The sequence below is a fragment of the Bicyclus anynana genome, chromosome 11 (assembly GCF_947172395.1).
Source record: "Bicyclus anynana chromosome 11, ilBicAnyn1.1, whole genome shotgun sequence".
Lineage (NCBI taxonomy): Eukaryota > Metazoa > Arthropoda > Insecta > Lepidoptera > Nymphalidae > Bicyclus > Bicyclus anynana.
The window spans coordinates 13,620,630-13,638,538 of NC_069093.1; the positions used below are offsets into that span (position 1 = coordinate 13,620,630).

General features: G+C 37.2%; 1 protein-coding gene across 6 annotated transcripts in view; it reads left to right on the top strand.

Moving 5' to 3' along the window:
• The window catches only part of LOC112053755 (caskin-2), a 324,648-nt gene extending 306,854 nt beyond the window's left edge, over positions 1–17,794 (top strand). For 5 of the 6 annotated variants that reach the window (XM_052884465.1, XM_052884464.1, XM_052884460.1 and 2 more), the window contains 9 exons: positions 5,677–5,874; positions 7,379–7,575; positions 9,137–9,316; positions 10,048–10,260; positions 10,490–10,597; positions 11,014–11,154; positions 12,213–12,338; positions 13,179–13,760; positions 14,677–17,794. In XM_052884465.1, coding sequence (XP_052740425.1) covers positions 5,685–5,874; positions 7,379–7,575; positions 9,137–9,316; positions 10,048–10,260; positions 10,490–10,597; positions 11,014–11,154; positions 12,213–12,338; positions 13,179–13,760; positions 14,677–14,991 — 2,052 coding nt within the window. In that variant the 5' untranslated portion in view covers positions 5,677–5,684 and the 3' untranslated portion in view covers positions 14,992–17,794. The remainder of the gene's footprint in view (positions 1–5,676; positions 5,875–7,378; positions 7,576–9,136; positions 9,317–10,047; positions 10,261–10,489; positions 10,598–11,013; positions 11,155–12,212; positions 12,339–13,178; positions 13,761–14,676) is intronic. The other variant, XM_052884461.1, reaches the window with a different exon arrangement.
• Positions 17,795–17,909: the final 115 nt, after the last annotated feature.

Genomic DNA, 17,909 nt, shown 5'->3' on the forward strand with positions numbered 1-17,909 from the left:
TTTATACTATAACGAAAGTATAATTATAATTTATTAAAGTTTAGGGGTGTCTGGCAGGGGGTAGCAACTGGCATAAGTGTCCGGCAATGGATGACGAGATTTTTAAAGTTATCCCGAAGGAAATATTAAAAAATTGAGCTTTATACTTTAACGAATTTCAAGTACTATTTTATACACCTTTACTACCTGTTACCTGCCCAAGTAACCACAACCCAAACTTTATAGTCGCTGGTCGTTCTTACCTGTATAGGAGACATCTACAGAGAAACTTTCAACTTTTATAAAATAACGAAGGTCTGGCTGTCGTGGGCTCTTGCTCTAATACCTATGTCAACTAGCATACGTCGAAGATAGTGAATTAGCCTGCAGTCCTAGTCATTGTCATCTACGAGTAATAGTCATAGTACAGAGTCTTTCATTGTCACCGTAACTGCGCCAACCCAAATTGGAGCGGCGTGGTGTGTCTAAGCTCCAAATCCCTTTTTAGATAAGCAATGGCTCTTCAAAGGTGAATAATCCTCTTATTATGTCTAAAACTTGATTTGATGATTCTTTGATCATTCTTGCTTATGATTCTTTACGAAGAAGGACTTAGGGGTTTGAAGAAGATTATGATAAGATAAACCTAGTCACCTAGATCACCCTAATTAAAAACTTTGTGCACGCCACTTAAGCTTTAAGCGTTACGCCTATAAGGAGGATTTAGGCCTAAAAAGAAAAATATGTCAACCAATAAACAGAGTAATCCGAAATACGCTCTCTCTTGAGCTTGCTTTGGGACGGAATAGAGAATGTTACTTACATTCAACTACGCTGCTATTGGTGCTACAAACATTTTCTCTTCACAAAATTCATGTACATGTAAGGCTTACTGGTCCTCTCTACAACTTACGATCATCATCATCATGTCAGCCGATGGACGTTCACTGCAGGACATAGGCCTTTTGTAGGGACTTCCAAACATCACGATACTGAGTCACCTGCATCTAGCGAATGGCTGCGACTCGCTTGATGTCGTAAGACCACCTGTTGGGGGTCGACCAGACCCGGACGTTGGGGTCCCAGCACCTTGGGACCCCAACGTCTATCGACTCTTCGAACTATTTGCCCCGTCCATTTCCACTTCAGCTTCGCGACACGTTGAGCTATGTCGATACAACTACTAAACTGTTATATCTATCTGCAAATTGCCTATGTAAGTTTGGGGTAATTAATGTCTTCAAAACTTAACCCCCGCGACCTACATAGAAGTTAATCTCTCAATTATCAAGCCGGTAGCGTGAACAGCAGATTAGCAAGTTCGTACTAATCGTATTGGGCGTACCTCGGGATTATCGTGAAGCCTCACTCCGGCCGATTGATTGGCATGATGGGATCCCTCTAATTGGGAACAACTTGTACTACTTCCTTGTTGGGTTTTCAATCATTAGTTGATATGTACCTGTAGTTTATTTTGGATGGAATTTCATCAACATTCAACGTCATTTTTAGTGCCGGATTAAGGAAACTTGATGCCCTATGCAATGTACTTCTATAGGCCTATGTATCATGAAGTAAACTACTAATAATTAATTTTAAAAAAGTACGGATTTTGAGTATCTAGCGGCCCCCTAAGATGACCTAATCTATTCTATACTACACAACGACCAGTCGATGTGTATTATCGTACTGGGTACTATTAGAATAGGTAGTACTTCTTACTATAGAATACGTACATACATAGAGTATAGTTATTATAACATGATACGTTCCTACTTTATGAGTGCAAAACACAATCATTACTCATAATTTTGAGTTTGTCTGGCAAAGGGTTGCCACGAAGCTGTCAGGATGATTGATTGCAGTGCAGTCATGATTTCTTATATTATCTCGAAGGAAATATAACCCTTTGATTATTATTTACGATATATAGCCAAAACATTAACAAAGTAAGCCAATACGTATCAAAACCACTATGATCTAAAACATGAGATTTGAATCTAGGATTTTGAGTCGTTTACCGTACCTACTCGAAACTCGGCCGTAGTCCGTAGGTATCTACGTACTGTACATACAAAAGTAACAAGAGCTGACAAACTTCCATCTTTTATAAAATTGCAGAAGTCTCTCCATCGCAGGCTTAGACCTTGATAAATCATTCGACCAGCTTCACTGTTCTTCCCTATTTCTTCTGTTCTAGCCAAGCATAGATGCGTTTGTGATGCTACTAATACAACCAAGCTCGCCCGGTAAAGTTTACATGCTTATTTCTGCCACTAACCAGTATGTATTGATGTGTGAAAAAAATTTTGCTGCTTGCTTATAAAAAAATACGTTTATTCGTCTTTAACATCCTATTTTAGATATTATATGACTGTCTGTGACATCAAACAGAAAGAGTTTACAGCTCAGCATTTAGCCGTTCATTGCATAAAAGCAATGCCCAGCAAGCATTTTCAGCTGAGGCTTAGGTAATACCTAATGCATGAATTTAGGCAGTGCAAAGGAGTTGCAAACGGGGACTTTTATGTCTTCCTCGTCATAATATAAGAAATCATGTACCCACTTGCCAGTCTTACTTATGCCAGTGTCGTGGCAACACTTCCGAAAACTCCGACAATGGCAAAATGGAACTACAAAAATATGCACTAAACCTTGGACACCTATGAAAATGCCCGAGGGAATAAAACGTTAAAACACACATTAAGGAATACGACATTTATAACATTCCATAAGTGTATAATCTTATACATGAAGGAACCAAATAAAGTTTTACATTTTCGTAAGTTTCTCGAAGGATGTTTTACGTCAAACATTTCGAAACTAAAGTAGGTTAATATTATGAAAAAAAAATGAATGAATATGTAGTTAAGTAAAATAATGTAGTAGAAGTATTATTACTTGTAGGTACTTCATTGAAGAGTGTGTCAATAAATTATGATATTGGGATGATGAACCCCTAATGACAGCACATCAGTGAGCTGGCTGCAGCGATAATGTTAAGTAGGCGGCACCATTTGCTAGATTACGGGGCCTAAGCACCCCTCGGCGTCCTGCTACACATTCACTATAAAGATAACCAGATTTATGAAACGAGAATCATGTTAAAATACTCACAAAATAATGTAAAACTGTACCTACCGTACCCCTCAAAAATAATTATTATCAATTTTTCATTTTAACTGTCTATTTAAAATTTTAGATTTAAACTATCGATGTTTACCATCATACTACTCGTAATATCGTATTTAAAAGCGGCAATCATTTATCTATGTAAGTATTTATCTATCTAAAATGAAGCATGAATAAATACAATCAATTTCTATTACTGTAATAAATAGCGACCTTGACTTTTAGTAAACTATTGTTTGTAGTAGCTATCTGAATGCTCACATTAAAATAAACAAATTCGAATATGGCGTGCCATCATAATTACCAAAATTTTATATCGTAATGGCTGCCTTAATATGCAAACGGTTTGCGTGCAAGTAATTGAAGACATAATTTCTCTTTATTAAGAGCCGCAGCCGGATTCGGATGTGGCGAAATGTACGCGACGTTGGAGAAGCAATAAATAATACTGAACGTTGATAGCATAACGGAACCTTTAAAATGTTTATTGCAAACAGACACTTTATTCGAAGTCCAAATTGAAAGTTGAAAAAGGAATGCAAATGATAAATTAAGACTGGAAGATGTACAACTTTTTGTTCGTTACATTGTACAGAAAGTTAGTTCCTCTTCATGCACCGAAAAACTCTTCATAAACTGTTGGAAATTGTACGAGTTTCGTAGACAAAAAAAACTCTTCTCTCCTTCCACGTTTTACGCAAAACAATCTCGCAAAAAGTTTTAATATCTTCCTCCGTCCTCGGCTCCGCTAAAACATTTGCAATTACGCCGGTTACCGAAAGTTTCACACTCCCAGACGGCTATCAAAGTCGGGAGTTTTTGTCGATTAATGTTTGCATCTCGATTATTTTAATGGCGATTTTTTCTCGGTCATTACTTAGCGTTATCGATTCGCCACGAACAATTAGCTGTCGGATCGGATCCGGTCGTCCGATCTCCGCCAGAGGCCGATCATGATTGATGATGTTTTTAGGTTATTACCTACTAAACTCTCCCAAACCTCCCCTTTCGCTTATCGCAATGGGTGGAACAGGGATGAATGTTACTCATTTCGTTAATGCGGTTGACGTCCCGCACAAAGCAGATAACGGCGTTTGAAGCCGCGATGACGCAAATGCGATTTACTTTGGCTTCATCTAAGGGTTCCATTAGGGATAATAATGGAATTATAAGAATAAGTAGGCGTGAACCGTGAACGATTTTCCATCGACTTTAAACGAACGAAAATAGATTATTATTAGGTTTATAAAGAAAAAATGGCGAAGTTCTAAAAGAAATTTATTTTCAGAAATCGTTACACAACAGTATTTTATAAATAGGCGGGCTTACTTCATCACTTTAAAGGAATATTGAAAACATAATAAGCATCTAATTATGTGAGAGCTTATTATGCCCATTGTTTGGGGCAGGCTATTTCTTTTTATGGCTACATTATGATCTTCGCGTCTGCCTCGCTTCCATATTTTCTCCGATCGTTTGGGCATCTGGCCAGGCAGTGGTTTACAAAGATATTACTTTTTTAGGGGTTATTTACTCGAATAACCACATTGTCGAAATTGGGATGACGTTAATTTTGTCTTATGGTACTTTACACACAGATAAGAGGTATACAACTTTTTTTGGATGGATAAGGGAAAACACAAAATGGAGCAATTTGTCTTGCCTGTCGCCGTTTACTTTTTCTCGTGTCGTTAGTGTCTAAATGTGAATACCTTTATGTTTTTCGGTGTTGGTACTATAAAATGGATAAAGAGAATCGTATATTTTTTCCCCCTCCTTGTTTTCCTTTCATCTAAGTCTTCTATTATTCTGCGCCTAAGTTCAATCATTGAACTCTTTTCCCACGTATAAATTCATATGTATTCGTATTACCTAAATACATGATCTACTTTTATATTCAGCAGACATTTTTGATTGATCCTTAGGTTTGATTTAAGTTTTTTAATTTTCAAATCGGATCGGCTTTTATTCTTGACATAAGACGTAGATGTAAATGAAACTGGTAATTTGTAAATGATAATTAATAATGTAAATGATGATTATCTTAAAAGAGCAGCTGCTGAGTTATTTGTCGGCATATTTCATTGTAGCTTACTACTAAACCGGTAGGATAAATAGACAAACTTGGCGTTTCCAGTGTACTTGTAAATTAATCCTTATGGAAGTAAATTAATATGATTTTGAATTCATTGATAATTGATGAAATGTTTTATATCCAATTTAGTACTTAAGATAAAAAGAACCTATCGAGTAGGTTGACTAAAAATCTCCTGGCCAAATTATTAAGTATCATTAATTATAGTTTTAACATATTTTTTGACATAGATACTTATTTTGATATAAAATATTTTTCATCCATTAAACACATGGGTAAAGGTTGTTTCTAATACGGATCATAGAGTCCAAGTATAATGCCTGCCCTAGGTAAAAACCCTATGCACGCTACCGAGCACGGATCAGTTTATTTGACAAAATAGTGAATAGGCAAGCTGTTCCGAAAGTCAAATGCAAGCGCCGCAACGCAAAAGTTACACCTATTAATATGAGCTTTGTTTCCTATTCCAGTGGGCGGTATGTCGCGCGGTGGCAGCGGCGCCGGCAAGACGGCGACTGCCAAACGCGTGCCCCCTCCAGCGGTGCCTGGGGACGCGTTTGGCACGCCGCAGCACCGCCACTCGGGGTCCAGCTTCGGCTCGCAGGGGTATGCCTCCTGTGAAGAGCAGGCGTATCCGCAGCCCCCCGACACTCCTTCACACACTAGAGGTAAGACTTTGATATTATAGGCTAAACTGCCAGCAGTCCCCGGAGACGCGTTTGGCACGCACCAGCACCGCCACTCAAGATAAGAAATGTTTATTGGCAAATCCTCAGTATAGAATTAGGATGGCATCCTGACCCTTAAAATGGGTAATCCCGTGTCTTAAGGACCGGTGTACCCTTTAGGTACATGGTCATAACATAAAAATATGTTATGTGATGTAGAATAACATAAAAAAAACCAAAACGTCAAAATTAAGACTAAATTACACGTAAGTCGGTAACTGCCAAACAAGAGCAGTTGTCGGAGGCGCGGTTGGCACGCCAAAGCTCCAGAAATAAGATTGAGTAAAATAATAGTAAACAGCCATTTTCATTGTTACATCCTAAGGTCATTATAGAGTTTGGACGCGTAGACCTCATGTAAAATCTTCCAAAATCCACGGACTAGAGCCGCCTGCATCCAGAGACACGCTAGGTACCTATTTGATATTGTTAGATAAACAAATAGGGGGTCGACCAACAATTTTTTCGAAATATGCACAGAGTTGCGAAGTGGCAATGAGATATGTCAGTAATTTTGATTTTTCTGGATTCGATTACGCAGAAATACTCTGAACAAGAAAAACTTGTATTTCTTTCTTCCTAATTAACTATTGTCTGACGATGCATCGGTTTCGGAGTGTAACTGCTTTTTTGTCGCGTCGGTGGCATTCTCGCTTGGGCGCTTCTTAGGCACTCTGTACCGACTCGTAAATCTATGGTTGCTTCAGTTTTTTTCCCATCGATTCAGAAATCAATCTGTATTCAATGATTATAATAAACTTCCGCAAAGTAAATGTCTGTTCATTGGAAACTAACGCTTCAATATTATTCAAGCAGAACGTTCTTAGAATAACAGTTTATTAGAATAAATATCTTCTAAAGCTTATAAAAGTAGATATCTAAAACTTAAAACTTGCTCGGGATATAACAACATACCTTTGGCCCATTCGTGATTATCATTCATTCATCAAACTGTATGCTAGAGCCATTATATGGGAAATGTACTATTTTAATTCCCAAATGTTATGTTTCGGCATTTTGAAGAAGCCATTACCATAATTAAAAACATGTATATCGCAGATGTAGATATATTAGGAAATTACAATTCTAATCTAAAGCGTTTAACAATCCCTACCCGACTGCCTTTTGTATATATATATATATTTATATGTAGAGTCGGGAATAGTTACTTCTGGAATTCTGTCTTTGAATGTACGATAGTGGCATGTTTAGAAAGCGGTTGACAGACAACGCGTCAGTATCTGATGGTATTCGTATACCAAGAACAGCAACATAATATAAACAAAAGGTTTGGGTCTGTCTTACCACTAGATATATGATATATCCAAAGTCCTACCTACCTACTGTAGACTATACCTACCTACTCCACCACACGCTAGGATTCATTTAGAGAATAACTTTTCTAGAAAATAACTAATAATTTTCTTAATTCTATCATTTACAGACGACCACTCCGACTATGGCAGCACAGTGTCCGGTGTGTCCGGAGTGTCAGGCGCCAGCGGCAGTCTGGGCAAGAGTCCGGCTGGCGGAGGCACGTTCACCTTCCCGCCGCCCTCACAGCCGCTCACACACAAGGCCGCGGTGTACTACCACCATCAGCTGGCACTGAGCGATGATCAGGGGATTGATATGACCCAGGTGAGGTCCATTGGTAGACGATTCGACTGGGGCAGCAAAATGTCCGGTGTGTAGGATGCTATATTTTTATCATTTTATCACGGGCAAGAACAGGAATTACTATGTTCAGGAAATACTTTGGTGAAAGCACAGAGCGTCTACTAATAACACATAAATATAGAAATTTAAAAAATTTTAATAAAAAAAATTCAACCGACTTCCAACTCAAAAAATAACTTTAACTAAAAAGCAAAAAATAACATCCTACCTATGTGCTACCTTCTGATCAGTTTGAAGGCGGTGCCAAGCCAGTGATGTTTTAATTAAATACGTTTAAACTATAAAATTTCTGTGGTGAATAACCACACACAGAAACAACTTTAATTAAAACACGACACTGGCTTGGCACCGCCTTCAAACTGATCAGAAGGTAGCACATAGGTAGGATGTTATTTTTTGCTTTTTAGTTAAAGTTATTTTTTGAGTTGGAAGTCGGTTGAATTTTTTTTATTAAAATTTTTTTTTTTTTATTTTTAGTGTTAGCATACCCACTGCGTGTGTACAGTCACAACCTATCTAAGTGGAAAGTTCTTATCAATACAAAATTATCAAGTCCAAACACAAGATAGCTACTGTGAGCCGTCGAGGAGTTCTCTTCACTGTGCTTCGTCTTCATCACCAGACCCTTAATACAGTCGCAATCCATCTAGGTGGAAAGTTCTCATCAATACAAATTTATCAAGTCCAAACACAAGGTAGCTACTGTGAACCGTCGAGGAGTTCTCTTCACTGTCCCTCGTCTTTATCATCAGACCCTTAATACAGTCACAATCCATCTAGGTGGAAAGTTCTCATCAATACAAATTTATCAAGTCCAAACACAAGGTAGCTACTGTGAACCGTCGAGGAGTTCTCTTCACTGACCCTCGTCTTCATCACCAGACCCTTAATACAGTCACAATCCATCTAGGTGGTAAGTTCTCATCAATACAAATTTATCAAGTCCAAACACAAGGTAGCTACTGTGAACCGTCGAGGAGTTCTCTTCACTGTCCCTCGTCTTCATCACCAGACCCTTAATACAGTCACAACCCATATAGGTGGAAAGTACTCATCAATACAAATTAATCAAGCCCAAACAAAAGGTGACTGCTGTAAATCCTTGACGAGTTCCATCGTCTGTGATTCGGCTCCATCATCAGACCAACTCCAAACCTTCATAAACTTGTAGTGGTTTAAAATACCTTATGGAAACACTAACAAACGTACTAGCCGTCTCTACAACTTTCGAAAGTTCCTCTCAATTTCTCCAGGATGCCATCATCAGATTCTGACATGAAAAAAATGGGACCACCCTGGAAGTAAACCCTACAAAACAAAAAAAGAATTTTCAAAATCGGTCCATAATTGACGGAATTATCGCTGGACATACATAAAAAAAAAAAAAAAAAAAAAAAAAAACATACATACAGCCGAACGTAGAACCTCCTCCTTTTTGGAAGTCGGTTAAAAAGGGCTATCGACTTTTAGCATTTTTTAACCATATATGAAAATAAAAATGTATTATTGATTTTTATTCCAGAGTCCAGGGCGCGATAGTCCGGGCTCATCATCAGGTTCAGCCGGCTCCGGTTCCCGCCACTCCTCAGCCTCCCTGGACAGCGGCAGAGCCTCGGGTCGGATGCCGCACCACCACCACTCGGCGTGCCACTGCGGTGACACCGTTGACAGAGTACGCGCGATGATAGCTCAAGGATTACCAGTAAGGATCTTCACTTTTCTTTCTATCTAGCTTTTTCGCTTACAAGATCTATCAGTTTCGTTTAATTCAGTGGCGAGACGAATATCTTAGCATAGGTTCACCAAACGTGTGCCGGGCCTTACATGTGGCAGAAAAAAAAACATCGAGCATGCCTTGTGGCAAGCTGGACTTGTGACCAAAGGGTTTAGGGTTAAGGACAGTAAGGAGTTACGTAAGTTTGCAAATGGCTGCTTACTTACGGGCTCAGCATACATAAAATAAATGCCGTAGGTCTACCTCGAGTAATAGTGCTTCCTGTGCCGTTTAGTAGCAACACCATGTTACATAAGGATTTTGTATAAAACATGGTGCCGGCTATAGGCGTAATGGTATAAGATTTGCTACGATCTTGACGCAAAAATTCACCTACGAAAGACCAGGCAAGAGCCTGTTTATACCCATAGCTACAAATAATATTGTAAGATTTGCTACCAACTTGACGCAAAAAGGCACCTACGAATGAACAGGCAATTTATACCTATAGCTACAAAGAAGTGGTCAGTTATTTTGCCAGTCGTGCATCCGGACTTTCAAAATTAAGTTTGGTTTTGCCAGTCACATCCGGGCATACTCTAAAAGTTAAACCAAGGTTTCACCATTGACGAATACGTCAAGGAGGACATCATAATTTTAAGGATGGCCCTCCAAGATTTTTTCTCTTGAAATTCACATATCTACTTTTACTTTTTCAGGATCCCGACATAATCCACGCTTGGTTGGCCGATTTACAAATGGAGGAGTATGCGAGGCTGTTCATAGAGGCGGGTTACGACCTGCCCACCGTCACCAGGATGACTCCTGAAGACCTGACAGCTGTTGGCATCAAGAAACCAAACCACCGCAAAAGGTTAAAAGCCGAGCTCGCTAACCTGAACGTGCCTGATAACTTGCCTGATTATATACCGGTAGGTATTACGATATATATTTTCCAGTTTCTTAAAACAATAAATAATTATTCAAAAATTCAAAATTGAGTTTATCTTTGGTTTTGGTTTTGGTTTCATTTGTGTTGGGAATATATCGAACTTTGCTTGAATGTAAACGCAGTCTCTAAAAGTTTGCATATAGTAAATTCTATAATAATACTTTTGCTAAATAGGAAGGCATTGACGCCATATTTGTCTCTATCCCCAGGGATCTCTGGAGGAATGGCTCCGTTTGCTGCGACTTGAGGAGTACGGACCCGCGCTGGTGGCACAAGGCTACCGCACCGTGCATGACGTCACGCAACTCGCGTGGGAGGTAACTGTCTCTTTGTTGTCTATTCCCTGAGCTCCGTAGTCCGTTACCTTTTTAATGACCGATGCTATAAGGTCACACGGAAAATATTTATATTATTGGTATGTAATATTTATCACTTTGGAATATTTAATACACTCTTTCGTAAAACACGTGATTTTAGTAAAATTTCAAAATGGCGACCAGGTTGGCCGCTTATCTTTTAACCCTTTGCGTAATAAAAACGGCTGCTTCGCCCTGGCTTAATGGCCCTGGCATTTCAATAGATAAATGATTCACTTTGCATTAAATATTATGTCTAAGTATGGGATTCTAGGAATACTTTTCTACTTACCCGTAATTTTTGTACTAGTAGAAATGTTGTCTAAAATGACGTTATTTTGTTGAAATTATTATAAAATTTTATATTATTTTATTAGGATTTAGAAGACATGGGAATCGTCCGACTCGGTCATCAAAAGAAGATCCTCCTCGCAATCAAAAGAGTCAAAGACATCAGAGCAGGAAAGCGGAGCATCAGTAACCAGGGATCGCTTGATTTCACACGAATACCCGGACAGGTGCGCCATAGACAATTCGCTGTATTTTTTTATTGTGTTTGTAGTGATGTTTTAGCTCTAGATTCCTTCATAGATGATTTATATTGTGAGGGTGGACAAAAAATCGACTTGAATACCTTATTTGAATAAAAAAAAATAGTTAATTATAAAATAGTCTGTTTGGGTATCCACTTTCATAGTAATCTTTAAATGTATCAGACCATAGAGCAATTAGCTTTCTGTCTATGAGAATTCTTCTATTTAAACGACATCACTTCAAAACAATTTTTTTATTGTTTTTTTTTTTGTTATTTTTAATTAATTAATTTTAACCTACATCCATTTTATTCATTCATATTTCCATTTCATTTACCATCACCTTTTTTAGTTATTTAGTTTCTATAATACTAATAAATTATTTACATTTATTTTATTTTAACCGACGAATTTCTAATGATTGAAATGATAAATCTAACATTTCTAAAAGTAAAATTAACATCGCTTAAAATAACAATGCGGTATAGCAATATTTTATAATATTGTTTTTATGTCTTAAGGCCGAATAGGGCTTTAGATGTTGTCTATAGCTCCATGTATACATGTCACAGATTTCTTTGCTAAACCAAACAGGACACGTAGCGGGAAAATATTATAAAACCTTTAAAACAAATTGGCTTATGTTTTTTCTATTTGCATTCTATCGTCGACCATGATGACGTCATCGCCATTGCGGTCAAGAGTGCCTATGCCTATATGAAATTTTATTTATAGTTTTCCCCATACGTTTAAAAATCAATTTTCGTTTACGCTTAGACGTTTAGAAGTCTCTTTTCCATCGCCATCACTGTCGCTGCCAACAACACCTTTGCGACTTTATATAACGAAAAATTTGTTATCTGTGACTGGTATCACAGATGAAAAAAATTACCATAGACAATTAAAAAAAAAGTAAAATATAGTCGCAGAGCTGTCCCCACACGTCGACCGCCGCATCCACCTCATACCACAGCCCAAAGCAGCATGTGAATGTTTTGTTTTCTTTTCTTTTTCCAAACACAAACCGCACTTGGACATAGAAGGATTTATATCCGAGGGAGCATTACCAGCCCTGGGAGAGACACGCGAGGAGTTACCATAAACCCCCTGATCTAAAGTTTGACGCCATACCGACGCCCCTATGTGGCACAGACTTGGTCCCCATCCAGGTATGACACTTTGGCAGATGTCACTTGACATTCCTCAGCACCCGGCTTTTCTGTGCACCAGTCTTTATGAACGCGTGTTTCGATTTGTGTGGACTTGTTTTTTTAGTACCTAGGTGTTTTTCGGAGCTATTTTTTTAGACTGCACGGTAGTTTATAGCCACAATATTAATTAATTTTAACAATTTAGCATGATATTTTTAATATTATAATTTTATTGTTATGAAAAAAATATATTGTATATAGGTACGATTGATGCGATATTAATATTTTAATTCTAAAACTAATACGCCAATATCTAAATTCATGTATTATGAATAATATTATTATAAGTACAATAACAAGTATTTTATTAGCATGTTCAACTTCTAAACGAAACGTTTTTGAGCTGTGATTGACTGTAATTTGTATTTTGAAAATTAAAGCTGTATATAATATTTTTAGGCAGGTACATAACAATACACCTACGGTTCTACGTTTTTTTATATTGTTTGTGTTTCTTTTGCAAAAGGTTCCGTGATATATTATGTATTCAGAAATCGTAAAATCATAATACTTATATCACAACAACATTAGTTTTACATCGCTTACATAATAACAATTTAGCCTCAACAAAGTGAAGGTTTTAACTACCTTTGTAGTCAAAACCTTCACTTCACAAAAGATAAAATAAAATGAAGTTAAAAATTCCAAACAAGATAATATTATAATAAGATTTATTTATTTTATTACATATCTAAAAAACAACACATGAATATGGAATGGGATGGAACTTATTGCAAAAAAAAAAAACACTTACGACCCACCGTAAGTAGAAATATAACCTGTTTCAAATAATTACAGATACGTCATCCACGAGGTAAATCGCTTGAAAGCTTAGAAGACCCAGCCGAGCGGACATCCCATACAACGTTCTCCCCAGAAGCGGGGTTCTACTATGGAGGACAATGGCGGCGATCGTACGACGACGGGGACATAACGCCTACTAACGACAGCTCGTACGAAGGCGGGGGTACTCTACCACGTCCCAGGGGGCTAGTCAGACCCCGACCGGTAGCTAAGATCCAAGCTACCCCAGCCTATAGAGACAAATCCCCCGATTACACATACGACGAAATCGCGTATTCCGCACGATTACAGCGCGTGGCATACGGGGCAAGTCCTCACGTGGCCAGGAAACCGCCGCCAGAACCCCCCAAGAGACAAAGCTCTCAATACACTCCGTTTACTAGATTCGGACAGACAACGGTTGAAATCCATCCAGAGAAGAGTCTTCCATTGAGTTTGCCGGCGTATCCCAGTTCGGACTCTCTGAGCGTTTCTTTGGACAGTACGGGACTACTCCCTCCGCCTCCGGCGCCCTCTTCCCCGCCGAGGAGATATGAAGACGACAAAATGAGGACCGGATCCGATGCTAGCTTTAAGGTAATTAAAACGATTGATTTATTTGACAAAAAAATAGTGCGGTTTAACCCGCGTAGGCCTCATAAGAAGGCTCAGAGTCACACAGCGGGCGATGGAACGAGCTATGTTAGGAGTATCTCTGCGCGATCGAATCAGAAATAAGGAGATCCGCAGAAGAACCAAAGTCACCGACATAGCTCAACGAGTTGCGAAGCTGAAGTGGCAATGGGCGGGGCACATAGTTCGAAGAGCCGATAGACGTTGGGGTCCCAAAGTGCTGGAATGGCGACCCCGCACTAGTAAGCACAGTGTTGGCCGACCCCCCACCAGGTGGACTGACGACATCAACCGAGTCGCAGGGATTCGCTGGATGCAGGTGGCTCAGTATCGTGATGTTTGGAAGTCCCTACAAAAGGCTTATGTCCTGCAGTGGACGTCCATCGGCTGATATGATGATGATGATGATGATGATGATGATGAAGAACCCGCGTAGTTCCTGTTTTCGAAAAAAATCGGGGATAAAATATGACACTCTCAAATTAGCTTTGTGGTAAAATATTTTTGAAGTTTACTCTTTAAGAATCGATTTTTCACATATAGCCCGGTATGAAAAAAATATGGGCAGTAAAATTCGATGAACGAATGACGTTGTTTTTTGTGCGCACCTTTCACAGTGCGCTGCCGCCAATAGCATGTAAATGCGTGCGGGCGCGCTAGACGCTGTTGGCGGGCGCGCACGCCGAGGTTTGCTGCTCCTCGGTTACGCACCTTTCAGGCGTAGGTATTGAGACGTATGTAGTGTATGCTGCGGGGCAACATACACTTATTTAGACAGTCGACTCTCTTATTTCATTCGTACGTCGGAGCTAACACACACTTTTTATTTTTTTCTAATTTTAAGTATAGATGAAAATATGTTTCTTTTTCTGATTTACAGTCCAGTTCCAGTACAGAATCAGACAGCATTCCATTCGCGAATGAAAACGCGGGTACAATAAAACAGAATCGCGGACAAATTGCGGGTAGACCGCACACCGTGGACTACGGCCGAGCTGGTATCGGCCTCTCCAGCCTTCCACCGCGGAACCCTGACATCAAGTCCAACCACCCCCTCCCTGAGCACAAAGACGAGAACAAAAGTACCGAAACCGTCGACGTCCTAAACGACATAGGCAACATGCTGGCCAACCTAACGGATGAATTGGACGCCATGTTGGAAGAAGAGAAACGTCAAGGCCTGACAGATTCGTAAAACCGTTGAAATCTTTTATTACCTAATGTACTCGAATACAAAATTAATTTTAGTAAAAAAAAACAACCTATAAATTATTTTCCAAAGATTACTCTTGATCAGTACTTAAGATCAATATTCGGTTTGGAATATTGAAGGTATATCCATGTTTGGAAATCCTATTTCCATTTGAAACTAATGTAAAATTTACGTCCGTGATGTGTGAACGAGATAAATTTCAACTCCTAAAACATATTGAGACAGCAATAATTCTGTTTTATAAAAGCTGAACATTCGACGCCAAAGCATGCTTACCTAGTTCGCATACTAAGTTCGCGTACTTTAGATTAAGTTCGTCTTTAGAGTCTATGTAAAATCAATTTCACAGTTAACACCCATTAATCTGAATTTTGTAATAATATATTCTATGTATGTGACCAACAATTGAAACATGAAGCTTTTTACAATATCGTAGATCGAATCTAGTGTGCAATTTTCGCGGTTTTTTTACTAACTGCACGCGCCTTCACTGCCTTCGTTCATCGCCTTGCTCTCTTATTTCTATTGCCAATACCAACTATACAATGTAGTATTTTTCACTCTGACAAATTTAATACATAGTGACATAGTCTTCTTTAACGACACAATAGGACTGACGGAATGACTTTCTAAGACTAATTATGTCCATGTGGGATTTACTTATTATTAATTCTGCGGAATTAAATGCCATTATTATTAATATGAAAGTCTTTAATATACCTGTCTCTTGAGACATAGGTAATTGTATTATAGTATTTTATACTGATCAGTAGACATATTGAGGTTTATAATAGGTTACAAATGTTAATAATTATTTCTCTGTTTGTCGACATTTTGTTGTTATTTTATTGTTTAAAGTAGTGTCTGATTTTTTAATAGTTACTTTTATTTCCTTATCCGCTAGGAACCATAGACAATTAGGTATAAATGGATCCAAAAAACAGATGAAAATGGCTATTTTTGTAAATAATGTTTTACTTAAATTATGTCATAGAATGAATATATCCAGTAGCTAGTTTTCCATGTACAATAAAATTGTAGAGTACTTGAATAATATTGTGTAGAATAGACTAGTTAGAATTTATACAAAAATGATATCTCTAGAGAATAGTGTGACAACTTAGGGATTACAAAAAATGTATAAACAACCTTCATGTAAATAGGCACAGAGTTTGTGATCAGCAGGGTTACGTTATGCGAACATTTCTTTTTTCGGATAAAGTATACATACCTATATTATTTATTTATGTATTCCTGTATGTGAAAAGTACAAAATAAAAAATGAAAAATTTGAAAATTCTAGTAACAGCTTTGTATAGGTATTTAATTACAAATTTTACATTGAGTACGTACAGAACTTCTAAACAGTTGTGATTTCGTAAATCTTTTAGTCACAAGCTCTTTGACTATATTAATTAGCTATAAGGCCTGAATCACATTTATCCATATAGTTTTACAGACATTATATTTTAAATCAGTTGACATTGTGAATTACTGTAATTTTTATCTAGGCACCTTTAATTTTATTTATTAGTTCGTAACAAACGTTTTATTTTTTTTCAATTTAGTAGAGTCAGATTTTTTGTAGAGTCTGAAGTGATATTAATTAAAGTAAATGTTATTATTTTAAACATTATGTAACGTGTAATGTATTTTATTTAGGTATGAATGGGATTCAAGCCTTCAAAAATTCAAATAATTAGGATTTTGAATTTTTGACCCTCACTATACTGTATAACATTTATTACCTATTTTGGTTTTAATTACTTCATTCTTACATAATCAGCAAGACCTTTTGGAGAACTCAAAAAGCTTATGCTGGGCTTATCGAGCTAGATGCTATTTAATTTTGCTATCGTGCATATCTTAAAAGCAATAAATAATATAATATTGTATTTTGAAGAAATCCATTCAGTTGTCTTTGGCTCAAAACATCAAAAAATATAAAAATAAAGTGATGAGTAATAAACATACTATCGTTGTTGTTTAGATACATCATTGTATATATAAATGTAACCACAACCTATTCCTGAACTTTTTATACATATTTTATTACAATAATTATAACTATATTGTAACTAATTACATTTTTAGAGTTTTGTTTTTGTTTTCCTTTTGAAGTGATAAATATGCAGTGGCCATATTATATTAGTGCTTACTCCAAACAATATTATAGATACCATAGACACGACGAAGTGGAATTTATTTTCAATACCTGGTAAAATTACTGTCAATATGAATTCGAATATTGAACATACAAAAATTTGATATTTTTACATTAACCTGATAGCTAACATGACACATAACTACAATAAATAAATAACTCTAGTAACTATTTGTAGAATATTATTAAAAAAATTTAGCTTTGTACTGTAAATAAATTAGGTAGAGGTCAGTGTTTGTATACAGTCTCCTTTGATACCCAACAAACACATCTTGTTTAGAACTTTTGTATACTTCCCTATAAAAAAGACAATTGCGTCTTTAAAAATAAACCGTCACTTTTGTTACTTTTAGTTTTTATTTCTTCTAATAGGGTCGCTAGAATAGGACGGTGCTAGATATAAAATTGTAAAGCAAACCATTTTTCATGATGATTATTATTTTTTTATACCTATTATAAATAAATTTACCTTGTTCTGTGAACTAGTCAAAATTTTCTGTTCAGTGGCGGTTATTATAAATTAATGTAATGTATGGACTATTACTGAAAACAGCTTGTAATAATTATATCCTTATTTTGTAGTTCAGTTCTTATTTGAATAAATATTTGTAATATTTAAAATGTTTTTTTAATTATTTATAGTGTGTACACTTCTTTATTACCCTTTGTCAACAAATTGTAGGAAAACCTAATGGGCGATGGTTGGTCCTTATTAGGGGCAATTGACTTTTATTCC